This window comes from Oncorhynchus tshawytscha, linkage group LG02 (genome assembly GCF_018296145.1).
Source record: "Oncorhynchus tshawytscha isolate Ot180627B linkage group LG02, Otsh_v2.0, whole genome shotgun sequence".
Taxonomy (NCBI): Eukaryota; Metazoa; Chordata; class Actinopteri; order Salmoniformes; family Salmonidae; genus Oncorhynchus; species Oncorhynchus tshawytscha.
In genome coordinates, this window is record NC_056430.1 from 23804433 (window position 1) to 23831271 (window position 26839).

The window sequence follows — 26839 nt, forward strand, 5'->3', positions numbered from 1 at the left end:
AGTATGATTCCCAATCAGACAACGGTAGACAGCTGTCCCTGATTGAGAACCATACCCGGCCAAAACATAGAAATAAAAAAACATAGAAAACAGAACATAGAAACCAAATAGAGACATAAAAAGGCTCTCTAAGGTCAGGGCATGACAGTGAGAGAGCGAGAGAGAGAGAGAGAGAAGGAGTGAAAGAGCGATAGAGAAAGAGAGAGAAAGATAAGAGTCAGAGACATATAGAGGAGACAGAAAAACTAGTGGCCATGGGAGAATGGCCTGGCTGTACCCATCTGTCTGATTTGGCTGACACAGTGTGACAGGAAGCTGGCACTGGCTCTGCTCGACCCCCAATGAAGGTCAAAGTACATCTGACTAGCACTGGCACACCATGTCACTCTTTTAAAGGGTTCCCTCTCTCCTCCTGTCCTCTCCCTAATGACCCTGGAACTGACAAGCACTAGAGAAGTGATAACAATATCACTTACAGCATATAACGATGACTCTCACCTATCCAGCTTCACCAGATCAGGGGTCCAAGGAGAGGCAGCGAGGACAATGTGTAATGGGACACATGTGTAATGGGACACTTACACAAACGTTACAATGTATAATGGGATACTTATTATTATTCTGCTTACCTCTATGTGATCACCACTCTGAATGTATTAGTAGGCTGTACTATCTTACTAGAGGTAAATTAAGCGATGCTGCATCTGACAACATCTGGTTGACACTATGGTTAACACTATTTACATACATCCAGAGTGGGAATGTATGGTTTAACTCTATAGCCCTGGGCTTGATAAACTGTTCCTGTGTCTGATTAACTGATCTGAGAAGAAGCTACACAGTTTAGGCTTAAAAGCACTCACTCCGTTTCCCGTCCCATCCAGGCCAATGGCTTCCCTCCCGTGGGATAGAGAGTACTTTGAATGTTATTTTTAGGTTTGGAAAAGCTCATCTGCTTTTCCCTAGGTGAGAGGCACAGCCCATCTGATTCCATCAAACAACATTTCCTGTTCCTACGCCTCAGCCCAGCTGTCTAATGCCTCTCTCTCTCTCTCTCTCTCTCTCTCTCTCTCTCTCTCTCTCTCTCTGTCTCTCTTTCACTGTCTATCTCATGATGATGATGATGGTGTGCTGATGATAAAACTGATGACGTTGACAGTTATCACAATTATGTTTAATATAGCCTATTGTAAAATTGTATAGTTGTAGGTCCTATAATGGTGAACACTATTCTAAACATGTTTTGTGTTCGACTCAAATGAAAGAATACACATACCAGGGCTCCATATTAGTAGGGCACAGAGGGTGTGTATGTCTGTCCATTGGTTTGAGGGGAAGTTCCAGTGAGAGATGGAAGAATGTACCACAGGAAAAACCTGAATTACTGGACTCCAAAGAGAAGAACACATTTATTTCACCTGGCCAAGTGATCTGCATTCCATTCCAAACCAGTAAAAGGCTGCGTTCACACAGGCAGCCCAATTCTGATCTTTATTTCACTAATTGGTATTTTGACCAATCAGATCAGCAATGAAAAAGAGCTGACATGAAAAGATCTGATGTGATTGGTCAATAGACCAATTAATGTGAGGCACTAACTCCGCCATGCTTGTTGGGGCCAAAGCCTATGGGGAATAAAAAATATTTTTTTGGGGGGTTGGATAAATGCTGAAAATAAGGTCTGTTGTTAACACCTGCTTAGAAGATCTAGTACATTTTGTTCGATGAGATAATCTTCATCAGCTAATGTTAATGTTTGTGAATTTTGAACCATTTATGTAATCAAAACAAGCACACAAAAGCTTCATAATTCATAAAGGTAATGTTAACTGACTGATATTATCTCATACAACAAAATGTATAAGATATTCTAAGCCTCTGTAAACTCAGACCTTATTTTCAGCGTTCATCCCATAAAACATCCTCCATTCAGGTTGCAAGGGCACTGATTTCCCCCTTAACTAGCCTTAATGGTTAGCCGCCCCCTCCCCCAGCCCAACCCCAAAAAACTGGAAAAATATGGGTACTGTCTTAATAAAACACAATTTTCCTGACATGGACATGACAGTTTGCCATTTTATTGGGGGGGGGGGGCTCGTCATTAAGGCTAGTTAAGGAGAATATCGACGCCCTTGCAGCCTGAATGGAGGATGTTTTATGCATGAGCCGGACACAAGTGTATAGCTGGCTGCAAAGATTCCAGTTGGATGCAAACAACGTAAAAGGAATAATAGCTCCATCTGGGCTAGTTAGTAGGATGGGGTGGGTATTGTAGTAGGTTAGAGTGCATTCGGAAAGTATTCAGAACCCTTGACTTTTTGCACATTTTGTTACATTACAGCCTTATTCTAAAATGGATTAAATTGTCACCCCCCTCATCAATCTACACATAATACACCTACATATACTGCTAGGGGTTCTGCTAGTGGAACGTTTCGACAACATCCGGTGAAATTGCAGAGCACGAAATTAAAAATAAATGATTAGAAATATTTAACTTTCATACAATCACAAGTGCAATACACCAAAATACAGCTTAACTTCTTGTTAATCCAGCCACCGTGTCAGATTTCAAAGAGGCTTTACGGCGAAAGCAAATGCGATTATCTGAGGACAGCACCCCATCAAACAAACACATGACAATCATATTTCAACCCGCCAGGCGCAACACAAAACTCAGAAATAACGATATAATTCATGCCTTACCTTTTCTGTTGGCACTCCAATATGTCCCATCACAAATGGTCCTTTTGTTCGATTAATTCCATCGTTATATCCCCAAAATGTCAATTTATTTGGCGTGTTTGATTCAGAAAAACACCGGTTCCAACTCGCCCAACATGACTACACATTATCTAATAAGAAACCTGAAATCTTGGTCCAAACAATTCAAACAACTTTCCTAATCCAAATGTAGCTATTTTAAAACGTAAATAATCTATACAATTTAAGATGGAATAAACTGTATTCAATAGCGGATAAAATGAAAGTGGAGCGAGCACTAGGTCGCGCGCCCCAAACTCAACAGTACACTGTTGACACTCAGTCTGAACAGCTATACTTCTTCATTACTCAAAAGAAAAACATCAACCAATTTCTAAAGACTGTTGACATCTAGTGGAAGCCCTAGGATCTGCAACCAGATGCCTCAGATATCTAGATTCCCATAGAAAAGTAATTGAAAACACAGTCACCTCAACAACAAAAAAATCCTTGATGGTTTGTCCTTGGGGTTTCGCCTGCCAAATAAGTTCTGTTATACTCAGACATCATTTTAACCATTTTAGAAACTTAAGAGTGTTTTCTATCCAAATCTACCAAGTATATGCATATCCTAGCTTCTGGGCCTGAGAATAGGCAGTTTACTTTGAGCACACTTTTCATCCGGACGTGAAAATACCGCCCCCTATCCCAAACAGGTTACTGACAAAGCAAAATCAGGTTTTAGCAAATTGTTTTTTTTTAATGCAAAAATGAAACATGACATTTACATAAGTATTCAGACCCTTTACTCCGTACTTTGTTGAAGCAACTTTGGCAGCCTTGAGTTTTCTTGGGTTTTCTTGGGTATGACACTACAAACTTGGCACACCTCTATATGGAGAGATTCTCCCATTCTTCTCTGCAGATCCTCTCAAGCTCTGTCAGGCTGGATGGGGAGCATCGCTACACAGCTATTTTCAGGTCTCTGCAGAGATGTTCGATCGGGTTCAAGTCCAGGCTCTGGCTAGGCCACTCAAAGACATTCAGAGACGTTTCCTGAAGCCACTCCCACATTGCCTTGGCTGTGTGCTTAGGGTCATTGTCCTGTTGGAAGGTGAACCCCAGTCTGAGGTCTTGAGCACTCTGGAGCAGGTTTTCATCAAGGAACTTTCTGTACTTTGCTCCGTTCCCTCGACCCTGCCATGTTTCCTCCAGACGTGATGCTTGGCATTCAGGCCAAAGAGTTCAATCTTGATTTCATCAGACAATATAATCTGTTTCTCATGCTCAGAGTCCTTTAGGTGCCTTTTGGCAAACTCCAAGTGGGCTGTCTTGTGCCTTTTACTGACGAGTTGCTTCCGTCTGGCCACTCTACCATAAAGGCCTGATTGGTGGAGTGCTGCAGAGATGGTTGTCCTTCTGGAAGGTTCTCCCATCTCTGGATGCTCTGTCAGAGTGACCATCGGGTTCTTGGTAAGCTCCCTGACCAAGGCCCTTCACCCCGATTGCTCAGTTTGGCTGGGCGGCCAGCTCTAGGAAGTCTTGATGATTCCAAACTATTTCCATTTAAGAATGATGGAGGCCACTGTGTTCTTGGGGACCTTCAATGCTGCAGAAATGTTTTGGTACCCTTCCTCAGATCTGTGCCTCAACTCAATCCTGTGTCAGAGCTCTATGGACCATTCCTTCAACCTCATGGCTTGGTTTTTGCTCTGACATGCACTGCCTTTCCGAATCATGTCCAATGAATGTAATTTACTACAGGTGGACTCCAATCAAGTTGTAGAAACATCTCAAGGATGACCAATGGAAACAGGATCCACCTAAGCTAATGTCGAGTCTCATAGAAAGGTGTCTGAATACTTATGTAAATTAGGTATTTCTGTTTTACACTTTATATACATTTGATAACATTTCTAAAAACCTGTTTTTTCTTTGTCATTATGGGGTATTGTGTATAGATTGATGCAGAAAGAATGCAACATAAAAGCTGTAAAGTAAAATATGTGGAAAAAAGTGAAGGGGTCTGAATACTTTCCGATTATACACTGAGCAAAAATAGAAACCGACATGTAAAGTATTGGTCCCATGTTTTATGAGCTGAAATTAAAAATCCCGAAATGTTCCAAATGCACAAAAAGCTTATTTCTCTCAAATTTTGTAGACAACGTTGTTTACATTCCTGTTAGTGAGCATTTCTCCTTTGCCAAGACAATCCATCCACCTGACAGGAAGCTGATTAAACAGCATGATCATTACACAGGATCATTAACTTGTGCTGGGGACAATAAAAGGCTACTCTAAAATGTGCAGTTTTGTCACACAACACAATGCCACAGATGTCTCAAGTTTTGAGGGAGCACGCAATTGGTATGCTGACTGCAAGAATGTTCCAAAGAATTTAATGTTAATTTCTCTACCATAAGCCGCCTCCAACGTCGTTTTAAAGAATTTGTCAGTACATCCAACCGGCCTCACAACCACAGACCACGTGTAACCATGCCAGCTCAGGACCTCCACATTCGATTTCTTCATATGAGTGGGTGGGGGAGGCTTGCTGAGGAGTATTTCTGTCTGCAATTAAGCCCTTTTGTGGGGAAAAACGAATTCTGATTGGTTGGCCCTGGCTGCCAAATGGGTGGGCCTAAGCCCTCAACGGACCACCCATGGCTGCACCCCTGCCCAGTCATGTGAAATCCATAGATTAGGGCCTCATAAATATATTTAAATTGACTGATTTCCTTATTTGAGCTGTAACTTAGTAAAATCTTTGAAATTGTTGCATGTTGCGTTTCCAGTTTTGTTCAGTATATAAAGAATTGGCCAAATAATGTATTTAAATACAAATGTACTTAAAAATAAATACATGTATTTATTATATATGTCACGCATCAAAAATACATTTAAAAATGCATAAATTATACATTACTTGGTCAAATTGTTATATTTAAAATACTGTATATCCTAAACTGCATCCACAATATATGTTTTAAATTTGTTTTTTTCGTTTGAGGAGCATTAGGACCTTGTAATAGGTGAAGCCATTAGGCTTTCCCTCTGGACTCCGGAGGGAAACAGGACGCATGCGCTCATTTTACTATCAGCACATCCCGATCGCTACTGCAAGCAGTGGGACGAAATGTAACAAAACACACGACAACGTTGTACCTGTTTAAAGGAGCCGTTGTGGTGCCACCAACCAAATCACCTATTATTCAAAGTAAAATCTTCATCGCTTTGATCTTGAACGGGAAATATTTAAAGTGGTTTCATAAAAAAGGAACTGAGAAAGGATTTGACAAGTGGAGACTATACGTTTGTGGCAGCGTTTACTCGGCAAAGATGTGAACAAGATGAGAAAAACAATACCTGTAAATTAAGACCAGCTGCTCAAGACGTCAATAGAAGTGGTCCATCAGACGAGAATGGCTTGATTTTGTTTGTGTGAACAATGAGCAGTTTTTGACAGCAGCACTCATGCTTCAGGGAAAGAAAAAGAAAGTTTGCTGCGTCTGATTTTGATATTACATTCTGAGACTCGTTTTGTTGTCTATATTGTTTTTAGTCGGCAAGACCACCTGTTTGGTTTGGCATATTCACCATGGCCAAAGTGATCCAAAAGAAGAATCACTGGACCACCAAAGTTAACGAGTGCGCGGTTCTCAAAGACGCTCCGGGTGACTTGAATGTGCCATTGCTGGGCGGTGCAGAGAACGGAGAGTTCGCCTTCATCGGACAAGTTAACGAGGATATCGTTATTTACAAAAATGGAAAATTAACGGAGGGGGAGTTGATATTGGAAGTAGAGAACCTATCGATCTCTGGATTGCCTCTGTATGATGTACAGACAGTGATAAATAATTGCAAGGGTCCCGTCAGATTGAAAACAGTCAGACAAGGTAAGAGATGACACAGAAGCAGCAGCGTCTATAGCGCTTCATTCATCCATATGACGTGATGTATTAAAGTGGATGAGGCACACAGGTTATCCAATAATTATGTCCTGATTCATTTACAACTTTTCAGAATCCCATTTAAAGTTTTAGTTCTGTCAGATGTACATCCTCATAAAATGTATGACCCTATTGTCCCCACCCACGAATGGACATGTATCATTGCGGCAGTTGTAAATGTGTATATATTATTATTTTTCACTGTACCCTGCCTGTGATTACATCTGCATCCCTGTGCATGTGACTAATAAACTCCATTATGTATCTATCGTGTATACATGTTGAAATACCGCCTCCTCCTTATAGCAACACCCACAAGCCTTGCATGTCAGCATTTTACTTTTATATGATTGGAGAGTACAGATGTTGTGGGCCAAATAATATTTGGTCTGTAGACCACCCATTAGTCCTAAGGCACTTACTGATAGTTGACTACATCCCAACCTCTCTGCCTGTACCTCAGCAGTAGGATGACAACAGCATTCATTTGCATCACACGTCTTTTTAAAGAGCTTAACTTGATTGCTGACATGCAACACATTTTGAGACTATATCAACAACGATCTAATGAAATTACTTCCAAAATAGTTTTGGGGTGGAATTTTACAATATCAGCAGACAAACAGCAGCTCTGACCAGTGGGAACCATTCATGGTCAACTTGACTCGGCCTGGCCATATAGTTTGACACTAAGCCAGTGTGACTGGAACCCAGTGTGTCTTGCAGGCTTGTAGGGATGCTCAGAGCCACAGAGATGTAGTGTTACTCTGGGATCTGACTGATTTCAAAAGTTTGTCCAAAGAGAGAAAAAAATCACAGAAAGTGAAATCTAAAAAAAATAGCAAAACCATACTCTTTTTACACTTCTATTTGCTCTATACATCCTGAGCACATATGCCTACTTTGTTGGCACTGATTAAGAGCCTCTTGATGGGAAACCTGTACATTATACATTAGCATGGCAGTTCCATACCTCAAAATCCCAATTCAACACATGGTTCTAGTTATGGTGAGTCGCCTCTGTCTATTCGGAAGACTGACAATCCTACCCATGTCCATAAATTACTTGAGACAATTATCAAGAATCTGGCCAATCAGCTCCCACTCCAGTCCCAGTGTTCCACCTGGCCCATTTCCAGATCCTGTCTGGAGGTGGGGAGGAACGGAGGGGATGCAATGGCAATACATTCACATGACCATATTCTGTTTCAGGTTTCAATCATTTACGTTGTCTGGGAATGTTTCTCCCGAAATCAGGCTTAATTGGGAAAATATTTTTGGCAAAGGGCCATCTAACCCATATTCAGTTTGTTCAAGGCGTCTGTCATTTTCACACAGTTTACGGAATGGAAAAGCAAAAGACTGCTGATTAGGCTATTGTTCATCAGGTCGTGAAGGTTTCTGCATCATCCCTCGAGTTCAGGGGATAGGCCGGGCATAGCATGTTTGAGTGCTGATTGAGGCATTTTAATAACAACCAACAGTTTCTGTGTGCTATTGTTGTGGGAGGGATTACAGTACACACGCATGACACTGAACTGCCACTGTGTACTACATACCATTATGTGGCCATGCTGCTGTATTGACACAGTCAACTTGATTATGTAATTGGTCAAAGTTTCGAAATGCATTCCCACACTCTATACCGTGTATATTTTACAGGACTCCCGCTGTGTATCACAAAGAGAGACATGTCTTTGATTGACATTTCCTATGTAATAATTTGTCTGAGGCTGTGAAGTATCCAGTCTGAACACCAAACTGTATTTGAGGGAAATAGGTTGCAGATTAGATTATTATCATTATGTCCAAGGTTATGATAAAAATAACAGTTGTATGTGTGGGTGGCTCTACTCTGGTCTACATATGACAGTTATCAACCCCCCCCCCACTTCCCATGAACACATACACACACACAGGCTACCATGGGAGTGGATTAGTGTGCCAAGGCTCCCAGAGTGAATGCATGCATGTGTTATTGAGCATGTCCTTGTGTGTGTTTGCTGTATGATCAGTGTGTGGCGCTCCATGGGGCTTGGGCTGGGCAGACCAGGCAAACCTGACCATACAGCATGAAAAATGGGGTCAGGGGTCAGGGAGGAGGTATCTAGTGTCTGGATCATGTCAGAGCACAGCACAGTGCAGGGTAACTCCATGTGATGCTGTTTAATCACTACACTGGGCTGGCTGACCCAGTCGCAGACACCCAGACTTAGCTTGCAGTCAGTCAGTCAGTCAGTCAGTCAGTGGGCTATACAGCCTGTGATCAGTCAGAAGGAAAGGCAAAGCTACACTCAGTTAATTTACATTTACATTCAAGCTTTTTAAGCTTCATCAACATGATGTGTGGCTCGCCTGATGAACGATGCAGGCTCAGCAGATTTGAACTCGGTTGTAAATCCAGAAGGCAGGAGTTCTCCTTTTTTTAACAATGTGATGTGAGTATAGCTAGCTTTTCCTGTGGTTTCAATTTATAGCAGTGAATTAACTGTAGGTGGGAGGTGGAGAATGTCTCTCTTTGTCTTTGCATGTGGAAGCGTTTAGTAGTGGTGTGAATGGTCCGTGAAATGCTTTTGTTGAGGGATGGGTATCGTTAAGATTTGAATGGTTTTTCTACTCTTACCGATACTGCTTATCAGTCTGGTACTTTAACGGTATTCTTATCGATTATTTTTGTTATTTTTTATGAAAGAAAATGAAACAAATTAAGAACAGAATTAACATTGCTTTATTTTCTAAAATGTCAAATAAATATACAATTATTTACAGCAAAAAAAACAGCAATGTTTTGAACAAATCACTATTATAGACTATAATGTTGTGGTGATGATAATGTAAAACAAATTAAATAAACAATATTTTCCTGCAAAAGCAAAGACAGTGGTATAGAGCAACACGGGTGGGGCATGCAGGTAGGCTGCAGAAGACAATACAGTGGTATAGAGCAACACAGGTGGGGCATGCAGGTAGGCTGCAGAAGACAATACAGTGGTATAGAGCAACACAGGTGGGGCATGCAGGTAGGCTGCAGAAGACAATACAGTGGTATAGAGCAACACAGGTGGGGCATGCAGGTAGGCTGCAGAAGACAATACAGTGGTATAGAGCAACACAGGTGGGGCATGCAGGTAGGCTGCAGAAGACAATACAGTGGTATAGAGCAACACAGGTGGGGCATGCAGGTAGGCTGCAGAAGACAATACAGTGGTATAGACAGGTGGGGCATGCAGGTAGGCTGCACAGGTATAGGGGTGGGGCATGCAGGTAGGCTGCAGAAGACAATACAGTGGTATAGAGCAACACAGGTGGGGCATGCAGGTAGGCTGCAGAAGACAATACAGTGGTATAGAGCAACACAGGTGGGGCATGCAGGTAGGCTGCAGAAGACAATACAGTGGTATAGAGCAACACAGGGCATGCAGGTAGGCTGCAGAAGACAATACAGTGGTATAGAGCAACACAGGTGGGGCATGCAGGTAGGCTGCAGAAGACAATACAGTGGTATAGAGCAACACAGGTGGGGCATGCAGGTAGGCTGCAGAAGACAATACAGTGGTATAGAGCAACACAGGTGGGGCATGCAGGTAGGCTGCAGAAGACAATACAGTGGTATAGAGCAACACAGGTGGGGCATGCAGGTAGGCTGCAGAAGACAATACAGTGGTATAGAGCAACACAGGTGGGGCATGCAGGTAGGCTGCAGAAGACAATACAGTGGTATAGATGCAGGTAGGCTGCAGAAGACAATACAGTGGTATAGGGGTGGGGCATGCAGGTAGGCTGCAGAAGACAATACAGTGGTATAGAGCAACACAGGTGGGGCATGCAGGTAGGCTACAGAAGACAATACAGTGGTATAGAGCAACACGGGTGGGGCATGCAGGTAGGCTGCAGAAGACAATACAGTGGTATAGAGCAACACAGGTGGGGCATGCAGGTAGGCTGCAGAAGACAATACAGTGGTATAGAGCAACACAGGTGGGGCATGCAGGTAGGCTGCAGAAGACAATACAGTGGTATAGAGCAACACAGGTAGGCTGGAAGACAATACAGTGGTATAGAGCAACACAGGTGGGGCATGCAGGTAGGCTGCAGAAGACAATACAGTGGTATAGAGCAACACAGGTGGGGCATGCAGGTAGGCTGCAGAAGACAATACAGTGGTATAGAGCAACACAGGTGGGGCATGCAGGTAGGCTGCAGAAGACAATACAGTGGTATAGAGGTGGGGCAACACGGGTGGGGCATGCAGGTAGGCTGCAGAAGACAATACAGTGGTATAGAGCAACACAGGTGGGGCATGCAGGTAGGCTGCAGAAGACAATACAGTGGTATAGAGCAACACAGGTGGGGCATGCAGGTAGGCTGCAGAAGACAATACAGTGGTATAGAGCAACACAGGTGGGGCATGCAGGTAGGCTGCAGAAGACAATACAGTGGTATAGAGCAACACAGGTGGGGCATGCAGGTAGGCTGCAGAAGACAATACAGTGGTATAGAGCAACACAGGTGGGGCATGCAGGTAGGCTGCAGAAGACAATACAGTGGTATAGAGCAACACAGGTGGGGCATGCAGGTAGGCTGCAGAAGACAATACAGTGGTATAGAGCAACACAGGTGGGGCATGCAGGTAGGCTGCAGAAGACAATACAGTGGTATAGAGCAACACAGGTGGGGCATGCAGAGGCTGCAGAAGACAATACAGTGGTATAGAGCAACACAGGTGGGGCATGCAGGTAGGCTGCAGAAGACAATACAGTGGTATAGAGCAACACAGGTGGGGCATGCAGGTAGGCTGCAGAAGACAATACAGTGGTATAGAGCAACACAGGTGGGGCATGCAGGTAGGCTGCAGAAGACAATACAGTGGTATAGAGTAACACGGGTGGGGCATGCAGGTAGGCTGCAGAAGACAATACAGTGGTATAGAGCAACACAGGTGGGGCATGCAGGTAGGCTGCAGAAGACGATACAGTGGTATAGAGCAACACAGGTGGGGCATGCAGGTAGGCTGCAGAAGACAATACAGTGGTATAGAGCAACACAGGTGGGGCATGCAGGTAGGCTGCAGAAGACAATACAGTGGTATAGAGCAACACAGGTGGGGCATGCAGGTAGGCTGCAGAAGACAATACAGTGGTATAGAGCAACACAGGTGGGGCATGCAGGTAGGCTGCAGAAGACAATACAGTGGTATAGAGTAACACGGGTGGGGCATGCAGGTAGGCTGCAGAAGACAATACAGTGGTATAGAGTAACACGGGTGGGGCATGCAGGTAGGCTGCAGAAGGACTAACAGTTCTTAGCAGTTCTTCTGGAGAAAGATCAACATTTTTATTTTACCTTTATTTTAACTAGGCAAGTCAGTGAAGAACAAATTCTTATTTTCAATGACGGCCTAGGAACAAATTCTTATTTTCAAGGACGGCCTAGGAACAGTGGGTTAACTGCCTTGTTCAGGGGCAGAACAACAGAGTTTTACCTTGTCAGCTCAGGGATTCGATCTTGCAACCTTTCGGTTACAAGTCCAACGCCCTAAACACTAGGTTACCTGCCACTCCGGCATATTTGCCTTCTCTGGCAGAAGTCGGGACTTCTCCTGGCTTATTGTGTTCCCTGCAGTTGAAAATACCCTCTCGCTAGGGGTGGAGGAGGCTTGAGCACAGAGGAAGCTTGTTGCAATGTTTGTGAGGAGTGGTAGAGTAGTTCTCTTCTCCCGCCACCACATCACAGGATCTTCAGCCTTGAAGATGGGGATGGGAGGCAGGCCTTTGTAGAGCTCGACCTCTATGTAAACACGCTCGCTGATGGTGAGGGACGAGGTGTCCTGTTGGATTGTCAACCTCAACTCCCTGTCCTCCTCTGAGAACAGCTCCTCCAAGGCGCTCCTCCAAGGCACTCCTTGTTTTGTTCAATGGAGGGACTGTCTCCTCCTTTTCCTCTCCTTCTCCTTCAGACTCCTCCTCCTGTGTCTGGTGCTCTGTGTCTGTCTGCTCCGGCTCTCCTGACAACCCTGGTGTTGCTCCTGTCACATTGGCCTCAACAGTTGCCTTCCTCAGTCTGTCCCAGGTAGCGTCACTCAGCCTCCCTTTAAATCTGGGGTCCATTGCTGTGGCCTCATGCAGGAAGGCTTGAATGTCCTCATCCTGATATTGCTCAGAGAGGTTCTCCCACACCTTCTCTTTGATGGTTGCCACAAATGTTGTATCTTCATGCTTCATAGTGAAGGGCTCTTCCAGTTTGTGGAGGATGGGTATGATCTGTCCACAGGGGGCATTCTTTTCACATGACACATACAGTGTGGATGTATAGAGGATTCTCATGAGCTGGACAAACTCCTCAGCCTTATGGAAGTCCTCGTCCTTCAGACGGTCCAGGTTGCTTTTTGCAGTCGTTGGTCCAATGCTGCTACTTGGATGGCTGGATACTGCTCCATCAATCTCTCCATCATTAGATAGAGTTCCATCTGGTCTTGACATCAAGGATGAGCGAGTGTTGCGGAAGGCCTGAAACAAAAACAAAAAAAACATACATTTAATTACCGCACACTTGAATATTGAATTAAATTGTTAAATATGGGAATTTCAAAATAATACTTTAATATATTGAATTGACTTCTTACCAAGGAGCTGCTGCTTTTCCTTCAAGACTGGTTTGGACATCGAGGATCTCTTGAACCACACGACCACTGCTCTGATTCTGGCTGCCCATTTATCAATGAAAGTCATTATGTAGATTTTATGCGCTGCCAGATACAATGTGTGTGCAAAGCATCCTATTTTTAGGATGTGTAGTCACTTGATGGCAACGTCCATATTGCCAGCATTATCAACAGTCACAGCTACAATCTTGCTCGACTCTATCTCAACCTCTTCCAGAATGTCTGAGATCTCCTCTGCCACTACTTTGCCAGTTTGTGATTTGTACACTGCCCTGGTGTGGAGGACCTTCTGTTTTACATTGCCCTGGTGTGGATGACCTTCTGTTTTACACTGCCCTGGTGTGGAGGACCTGTTTTACACTGCCCTGGTGTGGAGGACCTTCTGTTTTACACTGCTCTGGTGTGGAGGACCTTCTGTTTTACACTGCCCTGGTCTGGAGGACCTTCTGTTTTACACTGCTCTGGTCTGGAGGACCTTCTGTTTTACACTGCCCTGGTGTGGAGGACCTGGCCCTGGTGTGGAGGACCTTCTGTTTTACACTGCCCTGGTGTGGAGGACCTTCTGTTTTACACTGCCCTGGTGTGGAGGACCTTCTGTTTTACACTGCCCTGGTGTGGAGGACCTTCTGTTTTACACTGCCCTGGTGTGGAGGACCTTCTGTTTTACACTGCCCTGGTGTGGAGGACCTTCTGTTTTACACTGCCCTGGTGTGGAGGACCTTCTGTTTTACACTGCCCTGGCTTGTGTACTGCACTGTAACCATGAGATAGTGGTCCTGACATAGGCTGGTCCACTCGTCTGATGTGATGGCCAGCTTTGGCACGTCCTTCAGCTCAGTGATCACATTGGCCTTTTCAACACCATAGCAGGTAGGAATGAATGTGTCACTGAGGTAACTCATAGAGGAAGCGGTATATTTGGGGTTGAGTGCCTTGCTCATCTCCCTACAGTATTTTTTTTTATTGTTTTGGTGTGTATTGTATTGTGGAGTGATGGGACTAACATACAACCCTTTTATACTACTATATCCTAAAAAATTCATACAACTCAATATATACTGACAGACTGTTACCTAAAGCCCTTGGACTTCACAGTTGTAAAGGGGTGAATGTCTTTCACTATGACCTTGGTCACGGCTAGGTGGCACTCATTCACCCTCTCCTCAGTCATCCTCCCACTAGCTGCCAGCGTGAAGGGGCTTTGGGCTGGTCTTTGGCTTGGACCAGCAGTATTAGATGGAGGAGTGGGTTGGTTCATTGTAGCTGCAACTTTTAATGAAAATTGTGCAAAATCTTTAAATGGGTGATTGAATTTCAGCTGGCTAATGGTTCCTTTTGATCATGAACCCATGTTCTCATAATTTAGTTAGCTCTGTGTGTGGGCTCCAGGCTGCTAGTATACATACCGAACGGGGATTGGGCAACGAGAGATAAACTACGAGCTAGGCAGTCGAAAACTGCATTTTTCTGCCTGCACATGATGCACTTTCCATAGATGTTTGGACAGACTGCTCGTGTTTCCGCCCTTACAAGCAAAAGTCTTGTTGCACTTGTGGCAATGAGCATTGTCAGCATCGACTCTGGTGAGGTGTAACCACACTTTTGAACGTTTAGTTCTCTTCACCATCGTCACTTAATTAAGAGCTGTGTGTGCGTGCAAGAGACACAGGCTCTGCGCGAGAGAGATCTCTCTTCTGGATTGGGAACTGCGAAAAACATAGAGGAATGTCTTCATCTTATTGCAAATTAGAAACGGTTGGTGAGATAAAATGTGCAAGATCACGTTTATGTAGCAATAATAAATAGGACATGTATTTTCTTAATTTTTCCAGTAGCGAAAGCCGAACCGATAACGTCGGAGCTTATCGATACTACTGTCTTTCATAATTTAGCCCCAGGGCCCGTTTAAAACCGGGTTTCGGTACCCATCCCTACTGTTGTCTCTACAAATGTACAAGCGACCCTCATTAATCCACTAAAGGGGACACACTCTTTCTTCTGTCTCTCTCAAGTTGCCGGTTGTCCTTTTCTCCTACTGATTAGCTCAACTGGAGCCTCTTATGTTGAATGTGAATGGCTACCCTGGAGGTTGTCCTCCTTACACATCCTGGCTGTCAGACTGAGAGAAGGGCTTGTTTATTAGCCCTGTAGATGTCAGTGGGCCCTGGCCCTGTGGTTCTCAAGGCGCTGAGGAGGTTCCATTTCTCCAGGTACGGCTGGCCTTGGCGGAATGCAGAAATGTCAATGACCAGGGCCAAGGAGTGTATTCAGCATTCAGCTCAGACCTGTATTCAGCTCAGTTTCTGTATGATTCATTGTGGGTGTATGAGTGTAGGCCTATAACAAAGTGTGACGTAGTCAACATATACTTGGGTTTCTATGGCGATTGTTCTCATTCATCAATGATCCAGGTTAGTTACCAAGGAAGTGGGAAAACAGTGAATGGGCTCTCAGCTGTGCTCCAGACTCTTTCTGCCTGCCTGGATGGAACATATTGTGAATGGGCTCTCAGCGGTGCTCCAGACTCTTTCTGCCTGCCTGAATGGAACATATTGTGAATGGGCTCTCAGCGGTGCTCCAGACTCTTTCTGCCTGCCTGGATGGAACATATTGTGAATGGGCTCTCAGCGGTGCTCCAGACTCTTTCTGCCTGCCTGGATGGAACATATTGTGAATGGGCTCTCAGCGGTGCTCCAGACTCTTTCTGCCTGCCTGGAACATATTGTGAATGGGCTCTCAGCTGTGCTCCAGACTCTTTCTGCCTGTCTGGATCGAACGTATTGTGCCCTTGAGAACCATTTAGATCCATTCTAATTCTGAACACATGATGTTGAGTACTCCTGTCAATAGCCTCTTCGTCACTGTGGTCATTACTCAAGGAGGATACAGACGGTGGCCTTCCTCCAATCCTCATCCCGTTTCCTCTTTATTTCCTGTCTGAAGATGAAGTCACACACATCTTGTTGAGCGGCTGAGATGTAGATTTCGAGCTCTGAGAGTATTCCCAGTTCTTCTTCTTAGCTTCTCTTCTCTTTACCACATCCCAACCATAGGATCACTTGACAAATCTACTCATAAGGCCTCTGCTTATTCCCACATTGTCAATGTGGCTGTCATATCAGCATAATCCTATATCTGGGAGGTATTTCACAGTCAATCGTTTGCAGTTCCACATTGTATATGGCGTCTAATAGCTGAGGAGTTTGGGTATGAGCTTACTGTGAAGCCTTTGACCTCTATGGTAGATTTGATTGAATCTGTCCACTGAGCAGCGACATCAGAAGGGACTTGTATTCCACAGTCATTCTACAATCCCACACAATGTTCGTCAGACAGTTCATTTGACCATACAAAGTTGTGTTCTTCACATCCAACGCATGCAGAAATCTGATCATGTTCATGCCTAGAGCCGAGCGGAACAGAGGGTGACGCATGCTGACATGGTAAAGACCTCCTGTCAGTTCTGCTTTTGTTTACGCTTATGAGATGCAGCAACAGCATCTCGCCAACAGGCATACTGTTACCAGGAAGTCAACTGATATGAGCTGAGGTAGATGTTCTAGTCTTGTCTAGAGAATGATATCCAGCTGTTATTGGCCTTGTGTAGTCTATCGGCTATCGGGCCTTCTCTCTACATAGCAAAGCTGCTCCCATGCCAGCCGCCACTCATAACATGATGCTAAGATATTAGATAGGAGCTAATAGCCGATGTAGCTAGCTGATGTAATAGCCGATGTAGCTAGCTGATGTAACAGCCGATGTAGCTAGCTGATGTAATAGCCGATGTAGCTAGCTGATGTAACTAGCTGATGTTGCTTTTTTGAACATGCACCATTTTCGGCAACAAGCCATCTGACTTGCGGTGTGAACTATTTACTGGTGTGCTGATCTGACCAGCCACAATTGTATCTGTTAATTGACAATTGATAGTTGGATTAGATGACTGTCGTAACAGGGAAAGAAGGAAGTGTTTCAAAATGCCTAAATAAAGGTTGACAATAGGTAAAGCTACCTAAGAACCTTCCTGCAAGTTTATGGACCGAGAAAGCTGTAGATGAGTGTGTGCGTTCTCACTTCTCAAACTATGGGCAGATTTGAGTCATTCAGACAATGTGCATGATAGTTTAATCTTTTTTCCTACCCTCGCTCTCCTTGTTAGATATTATGCACATTTATGGCTTGGTAGCACATGTCATCAACATTGTGCTAGTTCTCATAGTAACAGGAAACAGCTCCAAGTGATATGACCGATGCAGAGAGATGTGAAAGGGAGCGGAGTTACAATCTCGCTCTATTCACTTGTAGTACTAGGATCAAGTTACAACCCGCCCATTTCTTGACAGATAGCTGAACTAGCTAATTGAGTTGTTTTGAATTTCATCCTGGCAGCTGAGTTGTTCAGAGATGAGTCCTGACAGCAGAAAAAAGGAAGGTTTTCTCGATCACGGAAAAAAAATACTTACTTCATAAGCATCCGTGATCACAAATCATGTTACTTTGGACCCATTTGCATTGAATAGATATTATTCTATGATGACCTTCCATACAGGTGTGACATGCTGGACCGATGCTCCTATGCAGATGTTGAACAGTAAGCTAATATAAGTCCCAAATGGAAAGCAAACAGATTGTCATCTGTAGCACCATAGACTCCACTCATCAGCCACAATAAGCCCAATCCCTTAATGCACACGCTCCTATTGAATATGCCTAACCGTATTGTGAGTAGGCCTATGCCATCTTAATTTACCCAGTTTATCAAGAGATTTACCAATAAAATACAATTATTACCATTATGTTGTTATGTAGTTGGATTGTTTTTATTATTTAGATTGATGCATTAATCCATACATGGCTGTCTGTAGGAAATTTTGTCATCCAAATTTTCAAATGTAATGATATTGAATATCGGCCTAAAATGTCAGCTATCCTTGACCTCCAGAAATCAGTATCGGCATCAGCCCTGCATTCAGTTGTGCAACTGACTAGGTATCCCCTTTCCGTTTCCCTACAAAATCCATATCAGTCGTTCTCTAGTCTTGGCAGCATGGACGTCAGCAATGAGTACGTTTACATGCACAGTAATAATTTGATATTAAACTGATTATGGCAGTAGGCAGATTATGCAATAGTCATATAAACACCTTAATCCGCTTATCTTAATCGGCGTAAGATCAATCATGCATTGGCACAAATCTCTGCGTAAACCATGCCAATCATTTCAATGCAAAGTGTGATATTTATCAGTATGAAAGTTTGCTTGAGAGTGTGGGTACATTTACGCACAGCCATGACCATGCGTGTGCACAGTGCCAAGTTCTGGAATAAGAGAACTCTTTGTTGAGCAAAGAATGGGGAAATTCACTTAATGTACAAAACACCTTTCTATGACAGACTGACCAGGTGAAATCTATGATTCCTTATTGATGGCACCTGTTAAATCAACTTCAATCAGAGTAGATGAAGGGGTGGAGACAGCTTAAAGAATCATTTTCAAGCCTTTTAAGAGACAATTGAGACATGGATTGTGTACAGTGCTTTCGGAAAGTATTCAGACCCCAAGACTTTTTCCACATTTTGTTAGGTTACAGCCTTATTCTAAAATTTATTAATTGTTTTTTTTCCCTCAACAATCTACACACAGTAACCCATAATGACAAAGCAAAAACGGGTTTTCAGTATTCAGACCCTTTACTCAGTACTTTGTTGAAGCAGATTTGGCAGCGATTAAAGCCTTGAGTTTTCTTGGGTGTGATGCTACAAGCTTGGCACACCTGTATTTGGGGAGTTTCTCTTCTCAAGCTCTGTCAGGTTGGATGGGGAGCGTTGCTGCAGGTCTCTCTATAGATGTTAGATCGGGTTTATGTCCGGGCTCTGGCTGGGCCACTCAAGGACCTATAGAGACTTGTCCCGAAGCCACGTTGTCCTGTTGGAAGGTGAACCTTCCCCAGTCTGAGGTAGAGGTCGACCGACTATGATTTTTCAACCGATACCGATTATTGGAGGACCAAAAAAAAGGCTGCTACCGATTGTAATCGGTCAATTTTTATTTATTTATTTGTAATAATGAGAATTACAACAAAACTGAATGAACACTTATTTTAACTTAATATAATACATCAATAAAATCAATTTAGCCTCAAATAAGTAATTAAACATGTTCAATTTGCTTTAAATAATGCAAAAACAAGGTGTTGGAGAAGAAAGTAAAAGTGTAATATGTGCCATGTAAGAAAGCTAATGTTTAAGTTCCTTGCTCAGAACATGAGAACAAATGAAAGCTGGTGGTTCCTTTTAACATGAGTCTTCAATATTCCCAGGTAAGAAGTTTTAGGTTGTAGTTATTATAGGAATTATAGGACTATTTCTCTCTCTACCATTTGTATTTCATTAACCTTTGACTATTGGATGTTCTTATAGGCACTTTATTGCCAGTGTAACAGTATAGCTTCCGTCCCTCTCCTCGCTCTTCCCTGGGCTCGAACCAGGAACACATCACAACAGCCACCCTCGAAGCACTGTTACCCATGCAGAGCAAGGGGAATAACCACTCCAAGTCTCAGAGCGAGTGACGTTTGAAACGCTATTAGCACACACCCTGCTAACTAGCCAGCCATTCCACTTCGGTTACACCAGCCTCATCTCGGGAGTTGATAGGCTTGAAGAAGTGCGAAGAGCTGCTCGCAAAACGCACGAAAGTGCTGTTTGAATGAATGCTTATGAGCCTGCTGCTGCCTACCACCGCTCAGTCAGACTGCTCTATCAAATCATAGGCTTAGTTATAACATAATAACAAACAGAAATATGAGCCTTAGTTTCCAGATTCGACCATATTAATGACCTATCATCTCGAAAACAAGATGTTTATTCTTTCAGTGAAATACGGAACCGTTCCGTATTTTATCTAAGGGGTGGCATCCATTAGTCTAAATATTCCTGTTACATTGCATAAATATTCCTGTTACATTCAATGTTATGTCAATTACAATGAACGCAAGAGAAGTGACACAATTTCACCTGGTCAATATTGCCTGCTAATCTGGATTTCTTTTAGCTAAATATGCAGGTTTAAAAATATATACTAATGTGTATTGATTTTAAGAAAGGCATTGATGTTCATAGTTAGGTACACGTTGGAGCTACGATACGCACCGCATCGATTATATGCAACGCAGGACACACTAGATAATCTAGTAATATCATCAACCATGTGTAGTTAACTAGTGATTAAGATTGATTGTTTTTTATAAGATAAGTTTAATGCTAGCTAGCAACTTACCTTGGCTTACTGCATTCACGTAACAGGCAGTCTCCTCGTGGAGTGCAATGAGAGGCAGGTGGTTATTGCATTGGACTAGTTAACTGTAAGGTTGCAAGATTGAATCCCCCGAGCTGACAAGGTGAAAATCTACCGTTCCTTGGCTGTCATTGAAAATAAGAATGTGTTCTTAACTGACTTGCCTAGTTACTAAATAGAGGTGTAAAAAAGAAAATAATCGGTGTCCAAAAATACAGATTTACGATTGTTATGAAAACTTGAAATCGGCCCTATTTAATCGGCCATTCCGATTAATCAGTCGACCTCTAGTCTGAGGTCCTGAGCTCTCCCACCTTTTTGTTTTCTTTACCTTTAATTATGCTGAGACCAGCCCAACGCTCTGGCGTCTGATTACACACATCTCATTAGATTCTGCTGGTCGCCCTCCCAACAAACAAACTAACTAACACACACACACACACACACACACACACACACACACACACACACACACACACACACACACAGAGTTTCTTGGGGATTTGAGGACAGGCCTGACCTGATTTAAGAGGATTATATAGACATGGGTGTGTTTTCCACAATAGCCAGCAGTCTGTGTTTGTGTGTTTGGTCTGGCATGGGACACACACCAGAGGATTCACCTGGGCACTGCTCTGGTATGCTCATTGCTGCCCCATTCTCTTTCTTAATCCACCTTCTCGCTTTGTCTTCTGATCTTTTCTTTTGCCTCTCCATTCTCTCAATCTATTCTCTTCTCTCTCGTTGTTAACGGAGTGTGTGTGAATTGTAGATCACTGTGAACTAACTTGGCTGAATCCTTCTCTGCATGGCTCCCTAATTATATGGATCTTCATGAGAGTTATGGATTAGTGTGTGTTTCACATGGTATTGTAGTAAGTACTGTCAGTACTGACACTTGTTTGTCATGATGGAGGGGAGGGGTGTTGACAGAAGGAAACAGATAGAATGCAAACGTGTTTTACAGAGGAAGTGGAAGGTAATTCCACTTTACAATATATGCCAAACAAAAAACATTTATTCCGAAGATTAACAAACCATACAACTCTATGCACAAGGACTACTTTTATATGTTCTACTGATCATTTTACAAAAACACATTTACTGGAAAAACTATACAGATATAAAGTTTGATTGACAGAGTTATGGTGAAATCTCCATCAGTTTTATTCTCGTACCAAACTTTATCTTTACAGTTATTCCTGTGTGTTTTGGAGAATTTTCAGTGTAAATTGTAAAACATAGTCTGTGTGCATAGAGTTGTATGGCTTGTTAAACTTTTAAATCAATGGATTGTAATTTGGTATTAATTTTAAAGTGAAAAATCTGAGTTTCTGCATAATTCATTTGACTAGGAAATGTTTTGATCATTAATATGTTTATCAAAATCAAGTATTAGCACACTCTCAGAGCATATTCGACATTTACTCGCCACCCAAATGTAATTCAATAATAATCCTCAAGTATATTGATGCACACGTGCGTCGATCTAATTAACATAATAAAACAATCTCCAAAATCCATCAGTTTAAGCTAGAGATCTTTTTTTGCATTGGCGGCATCTCAATCCACTGCATCCGCCCATGTCGGCCTTCCCTATCTGCGGTGGAAGGTGGCCGAGCTAAAGCGTGTCACGCCCTGGTCTTAGTATTTTGTGTTTATATAATTATTTGGTCAGGCCAGGGTGTGACATGGGGTTATTTTGTGTTGTGTTGTGGTATTGGGGGTTTTAGTAGGTATTGGGATTGTGGCTGAGTAGGGGTGTCTAGCATAGTCTATGGCTGCCTGAGGTTCTCAATCAGAGTCAGGTGATTCTCGTTGTCTCTGATTGGGAACCATATTTAGGTAGCCTGGGTTTCACTGTGTGTTTGTGGGTGATTGTTCCTGTCTTAGTGTTTTGTATTTCACCAGATAGGCTGTTTCGGTTTTCATTTTGTTAGTTTTATAGTTTCTGTATGTATAGGTTTTCCTTCATTAAAATATATAATGAATCATCATCACGCTGCATTTTGGTCCGACTCTCTTTCGACGGAGGAAAGCCGTAACAAAGCGATGTTTGTCAGACCATGAGACATCCCGAAAATCAGTCTTCTCACAAAAGTCTGTGTTCTACAAACTATTATGACCACTCTATGGAAAGGGGTGACTCTCATGAACATGATGGTGATCTCTTTTTGCTCTACGACTCCCACAAGTGTCACAGGACTCTGTCCGAAGGTAACCCATACTAACGATGGAGGTAGTTTTATGCCCAAAAATATAAGGGGTTAATTATGTGCAAAAAAATTGAGTTTCACTACACACACTAGTATTGTACTGGTGGACCCCTGTAGACACACACTGGTCTGCTCTTTAACATAATCACCGTAATCATCTTTAACATACCTTGTAGCTCATTGGAGCAATGCTCAGAGTTTGAGTGGGACTATGTTTCAAGCAGGCCACCATAGTCCCTGTGCCCAAGAATACCAATATAACCTGTCTAAATGACTATCACCCTGTAGCACTCACATCTGTAGCCATGAAATGCTTTGAAAGGCTGGTCATGGCTCACATCAACACCATCATCCCAGACACCCTAGACCCATTCCAGTTTGCATACCACCACAAAAGATCCACAGATGATGCAATCTCTATTGCACTTCACACTGCCCTTTCTCACCTGGACAAAAGGAACACCTGTGTGAGAGTGCTGTTAATTTACAACACCTCAGTGTTCAACAGCATAATGCCCTCCAAGTCATCACTAAGCTAAGGACACTGGGACTGAACACCTCCTCCTGCAACTGAATCATGGATTTCCTGACTGACAGGCCCCAGGTGGTGAGGGTAGGCAACAAGGGGACCCCTCAGGGGTGCATGCTTAGTCCCATCGTGTATTCCCTGTTCACCCACGACTGCGTGGCCACGTACGACTCCAACACCATCATTAAGTTTAGCGACAACACAATGGTGGTAGGCCTGATCACCGACGACGATGAGAAAGCCCATGAGGGGAGGTCCTGGCATCCAGGACCTCTATACCAGGTGGTGTCAGAGGAAGGCCCCTAAAAATCCAGCCACCTAAGTAATAGACTGTTCTCTCTGTTCTCTACGCTACCGCATGGCAAGCGATTCCGGTGCGCCAAGTCTGGGACCAAAAGGTTACTGAACAGCTTCTACCTCCAAGCCATAAGATTGCTGAACAGTTAGTCCAGGTAGCCATTTGATTATTTGCATTGACCCCTCTTTTTGTTTTGCGCTGACTTTCTTGCGCTGTCTCTATGCACACTCACTGGACTCACACACACATATTACACTGACAGACACACACACACTGCATATGCTCACACCCGCATATTGTTGTCATTCACAAACTTTCACACTATCACACTATCTATCCTGATTGCCTAGTCACTTTTACCGCTACCTACATATTACCTCAACTATCTCGCACCCCTGCACATTGACTCGGTACCGGTACTCCTTCTGTATAGCCTCGTTACGGTGCTTTTGTTGTTTCTATTTTCTTTTTTTTCTTTTGCTATTTGTTCTTACTTTTTTAAACTCTGCATTGTTGGGAAAAGGCTTGTAAGTAAGCATTTCACGTAAAAGTTTACACTTGTTGTTTTCTGCGCATGTGACAAATACAATTTGATTTGTGTGTGGCTGTTCACGGTCCTCCCAACGGCAGCAATCTGGGTCTACTTTTTAGAAAGCCGTGTTCCTCTGTCCTGTCTAGCATGGCCAGATAGTTAGCAGCAGCTCAGACATTGCTGTGATCTGATTGGCAGTGATGATGGATGTCTGCTTCCGTGACGAATCTTGATAGGAGTGGAGGAACGGGGCAGATGCCATGGGTCAGAGCTGAAGGCGTCCCCGATGTGAAATGTGCTGTTCACTCTGTCCCTTTCAATCAATTGCTCTTCTCCTCCCTCAGCCAGACACGCAGGGAAAACGGCTCCCCTTCACAATGTCCCCCCCTCCCTTGCCACTGTCCCCACACACACCACCCACCTCCTTTCTAAGGGAATATTTGGTGCCTTTGGCTATGAATGTTTTTCTCAAGGTTCTTTGCCCACTTCCTAAAAAAACATATACAATTAGGTGAAACATTGCCTTCCTTGTAGTCTCTCTGCTGTCCTCTCTGAAAGCAATAGCCCTCTCTCCTCCCTCCCTCACAGTACAGTACCTCACCCTACACATACCCCTATGGCCCCTACACACACCTCTTTTAAAAGCCCTATGGAAACAATGATGTTATGACCATGACAGGAGTTCACATTCGCATGCATTTATTTGTGCTCTTAGTTTTTCCCTGACTAACCAGCAGAGAGACTGACAAGCTGAATCTAACAAACTGTGTGAAGCTGAGGCTTGTGACCAATCGCACGCTATGCTGAACGCTTTAATGTGGGGATTGTTTTTAGCTATGTGTTAGTTAAAATGATCATGCACAGAGTGGGGATCTGTTGGCTGGCTCTGGAATTCCATCACCTCTTAAACATTTGCCACACTGCCACTCCTATCATAGGCCTCTCTTTGAGTGTTCAAATCCACACACACACGCATGCGCACACAGACCCACACGCATACTCACATACACACACACACAGCGCTACTCATTATCTCTATCACTCTGCAGTGGAAGGCTTTATTTGTGTATGGGAGGAGGAGGTCTGGAGTTGCCTGCTCAGAACATGGCTGTATTTCTCTCCCTGCAGGTTTCAGCTGTATATTAGCCAAAGGTTTTTACGGGGACTGTAAAATGTTTTCTTTAGGTTTGGTTTTGCTTCTCATGGTGTGGATTAGTGATGACACTATTACTATACAGTGTCTGCTTACAGTGATTGTGATGGAGAAGGCATTGCAAACTGATTCTCCACATCTTTGGCTTGTCCGTCTCAATTAACAGATAAACTCCCCAGCTGAGACTCCCCCCAAAAAAAAGTTTTAAAAAAGATTAACAAACCATATAACTCTAAGCACAAGGACTACTTCAAACACATTTCTGATAATTTTACAACAACACATTTACTGGAGGAACTGTGTAGGTGCAAAGTTAGTTAACAGAATTTTTGTACAATCTCCCTCAGTTTGTGAGGATGAGGCATCGACTCTGAAAAAATCTGTTTTGGTTATTTTCTTACTACAGTAAGTGAAGTAGATTTACACCTGGTAACGGAATTTCCCCATGGGTCCCTGATCTCTGCTACATAGAAATGCATAATTATGAATTTCATTCCCTTCATGGTGATGTATCCTAAATAGGTACACAAAGTACTGCACGGTAGAGTTCAGTAGAGTATAGTACAGTAAAGCAGTGGTCCCAAACTGTGGGGCCTGCAGGGGGTCTCCCCCGCCCCCCAAACACACACACACACATACACACATGCTGAGCAATTGTTGGCTACTTTTCCTTCACGCTGCGGTCCAACTCATCCCTAACCATCTCCAATTGGGTTGAGGTCTGGTGATTGTCAAGGCCAGGTCATCTGATGCAGCACTCCATCACTCACCTTCTTGGTCAAATAGCCCTTATACGCTGTCCACACCATTGCAAAATAAATGTAAACATGCATGTTATTCAATTATTGCACCCACACTGCTCGCGTGTGCCAACGAGTGTCTGCGTTGCCAAGCGCTAAAATAGAAGTCAGTTCTATTTCTGCCTCTCCCATCTCCTCATTGGTTTATAGAAGCAGATACCCACGTGCCATCTCCTCATTTGTTATGCCCGCGTGGGTGATTGAAAGGTGAACTGAATTTGTTTAGTTGTCATGGTAACTATGAACATTAGATTCCAATCGCCATTTAAAGTCCAAAGAAGAAAAAACCTTTGGAGGAGGAGAGATGACTATAAATGATTCGGTTGACTGTTGTATGTGTGGATGAATTGTCGGAATAGAAGACCTTGTTCATTTCAGGTAAAATAACAACTCAACGTTTTATATCCCAGGACAAATTAGCTAGCAACAGCAAGCTAGTTCGCTAAATTGCCATAAATGTTTTATGCTTTTTGACCTGTCCCCAAATTAATATAATTGGTTCAGTGTTCGTTTTGATATTTGAACCTCCGTGTCGTGATCGTGTTTCGTTTGGGGGACAAAATCAATTTGCGCACGATGGCGCACGCTCGAGGCCGGTTTGGGTACGATGTTACAAAGTCTGGAGGTGTGTTGGGTCATTGTCCTGTTGAAAAACAAATGATAGTCCCACTAAGCTCAAACCAGATGGGATAGCGTA

At 43.3% G+C, this 26839-nt stretch overlaps 1 protein-coding gene across 8 annotated transcripts in view; it reads left to right on the forward strand.

The window, feature by feature from the left end:
* The first annotated feature begins 5800 nt into the window (after positions 1-5800).
* Positions 5801-26839, forward strand: part of LOC112219149 (membrane-associated guanylate kinase, WW and PDZ domain-containing protein 1) — a 175104-nt gene continuing 154065 nt past the window's right edge. For 4 of the 8 annotated variants that reach the window (XM_024380359.2, XM_042295517.1, XM_024380368.2 and 1 more), the window contains exon 1: positions 5802-6602. In XM_024380359.2, the coding sequence (XP_024236127.2) occupies positions 6305-6602 (298 nt within the window). In that variant the 5' untranslated portion in view covers positions 5802-6304. Of the gene's footprint in view, positions 6603-26839 lie in introns of all 8 variants that reach the window. The other 4 variants (XM_024380374.2, XM_024380383.2, XM_042295521.1 and 1 more) reach the window with 3 other exon arrangements.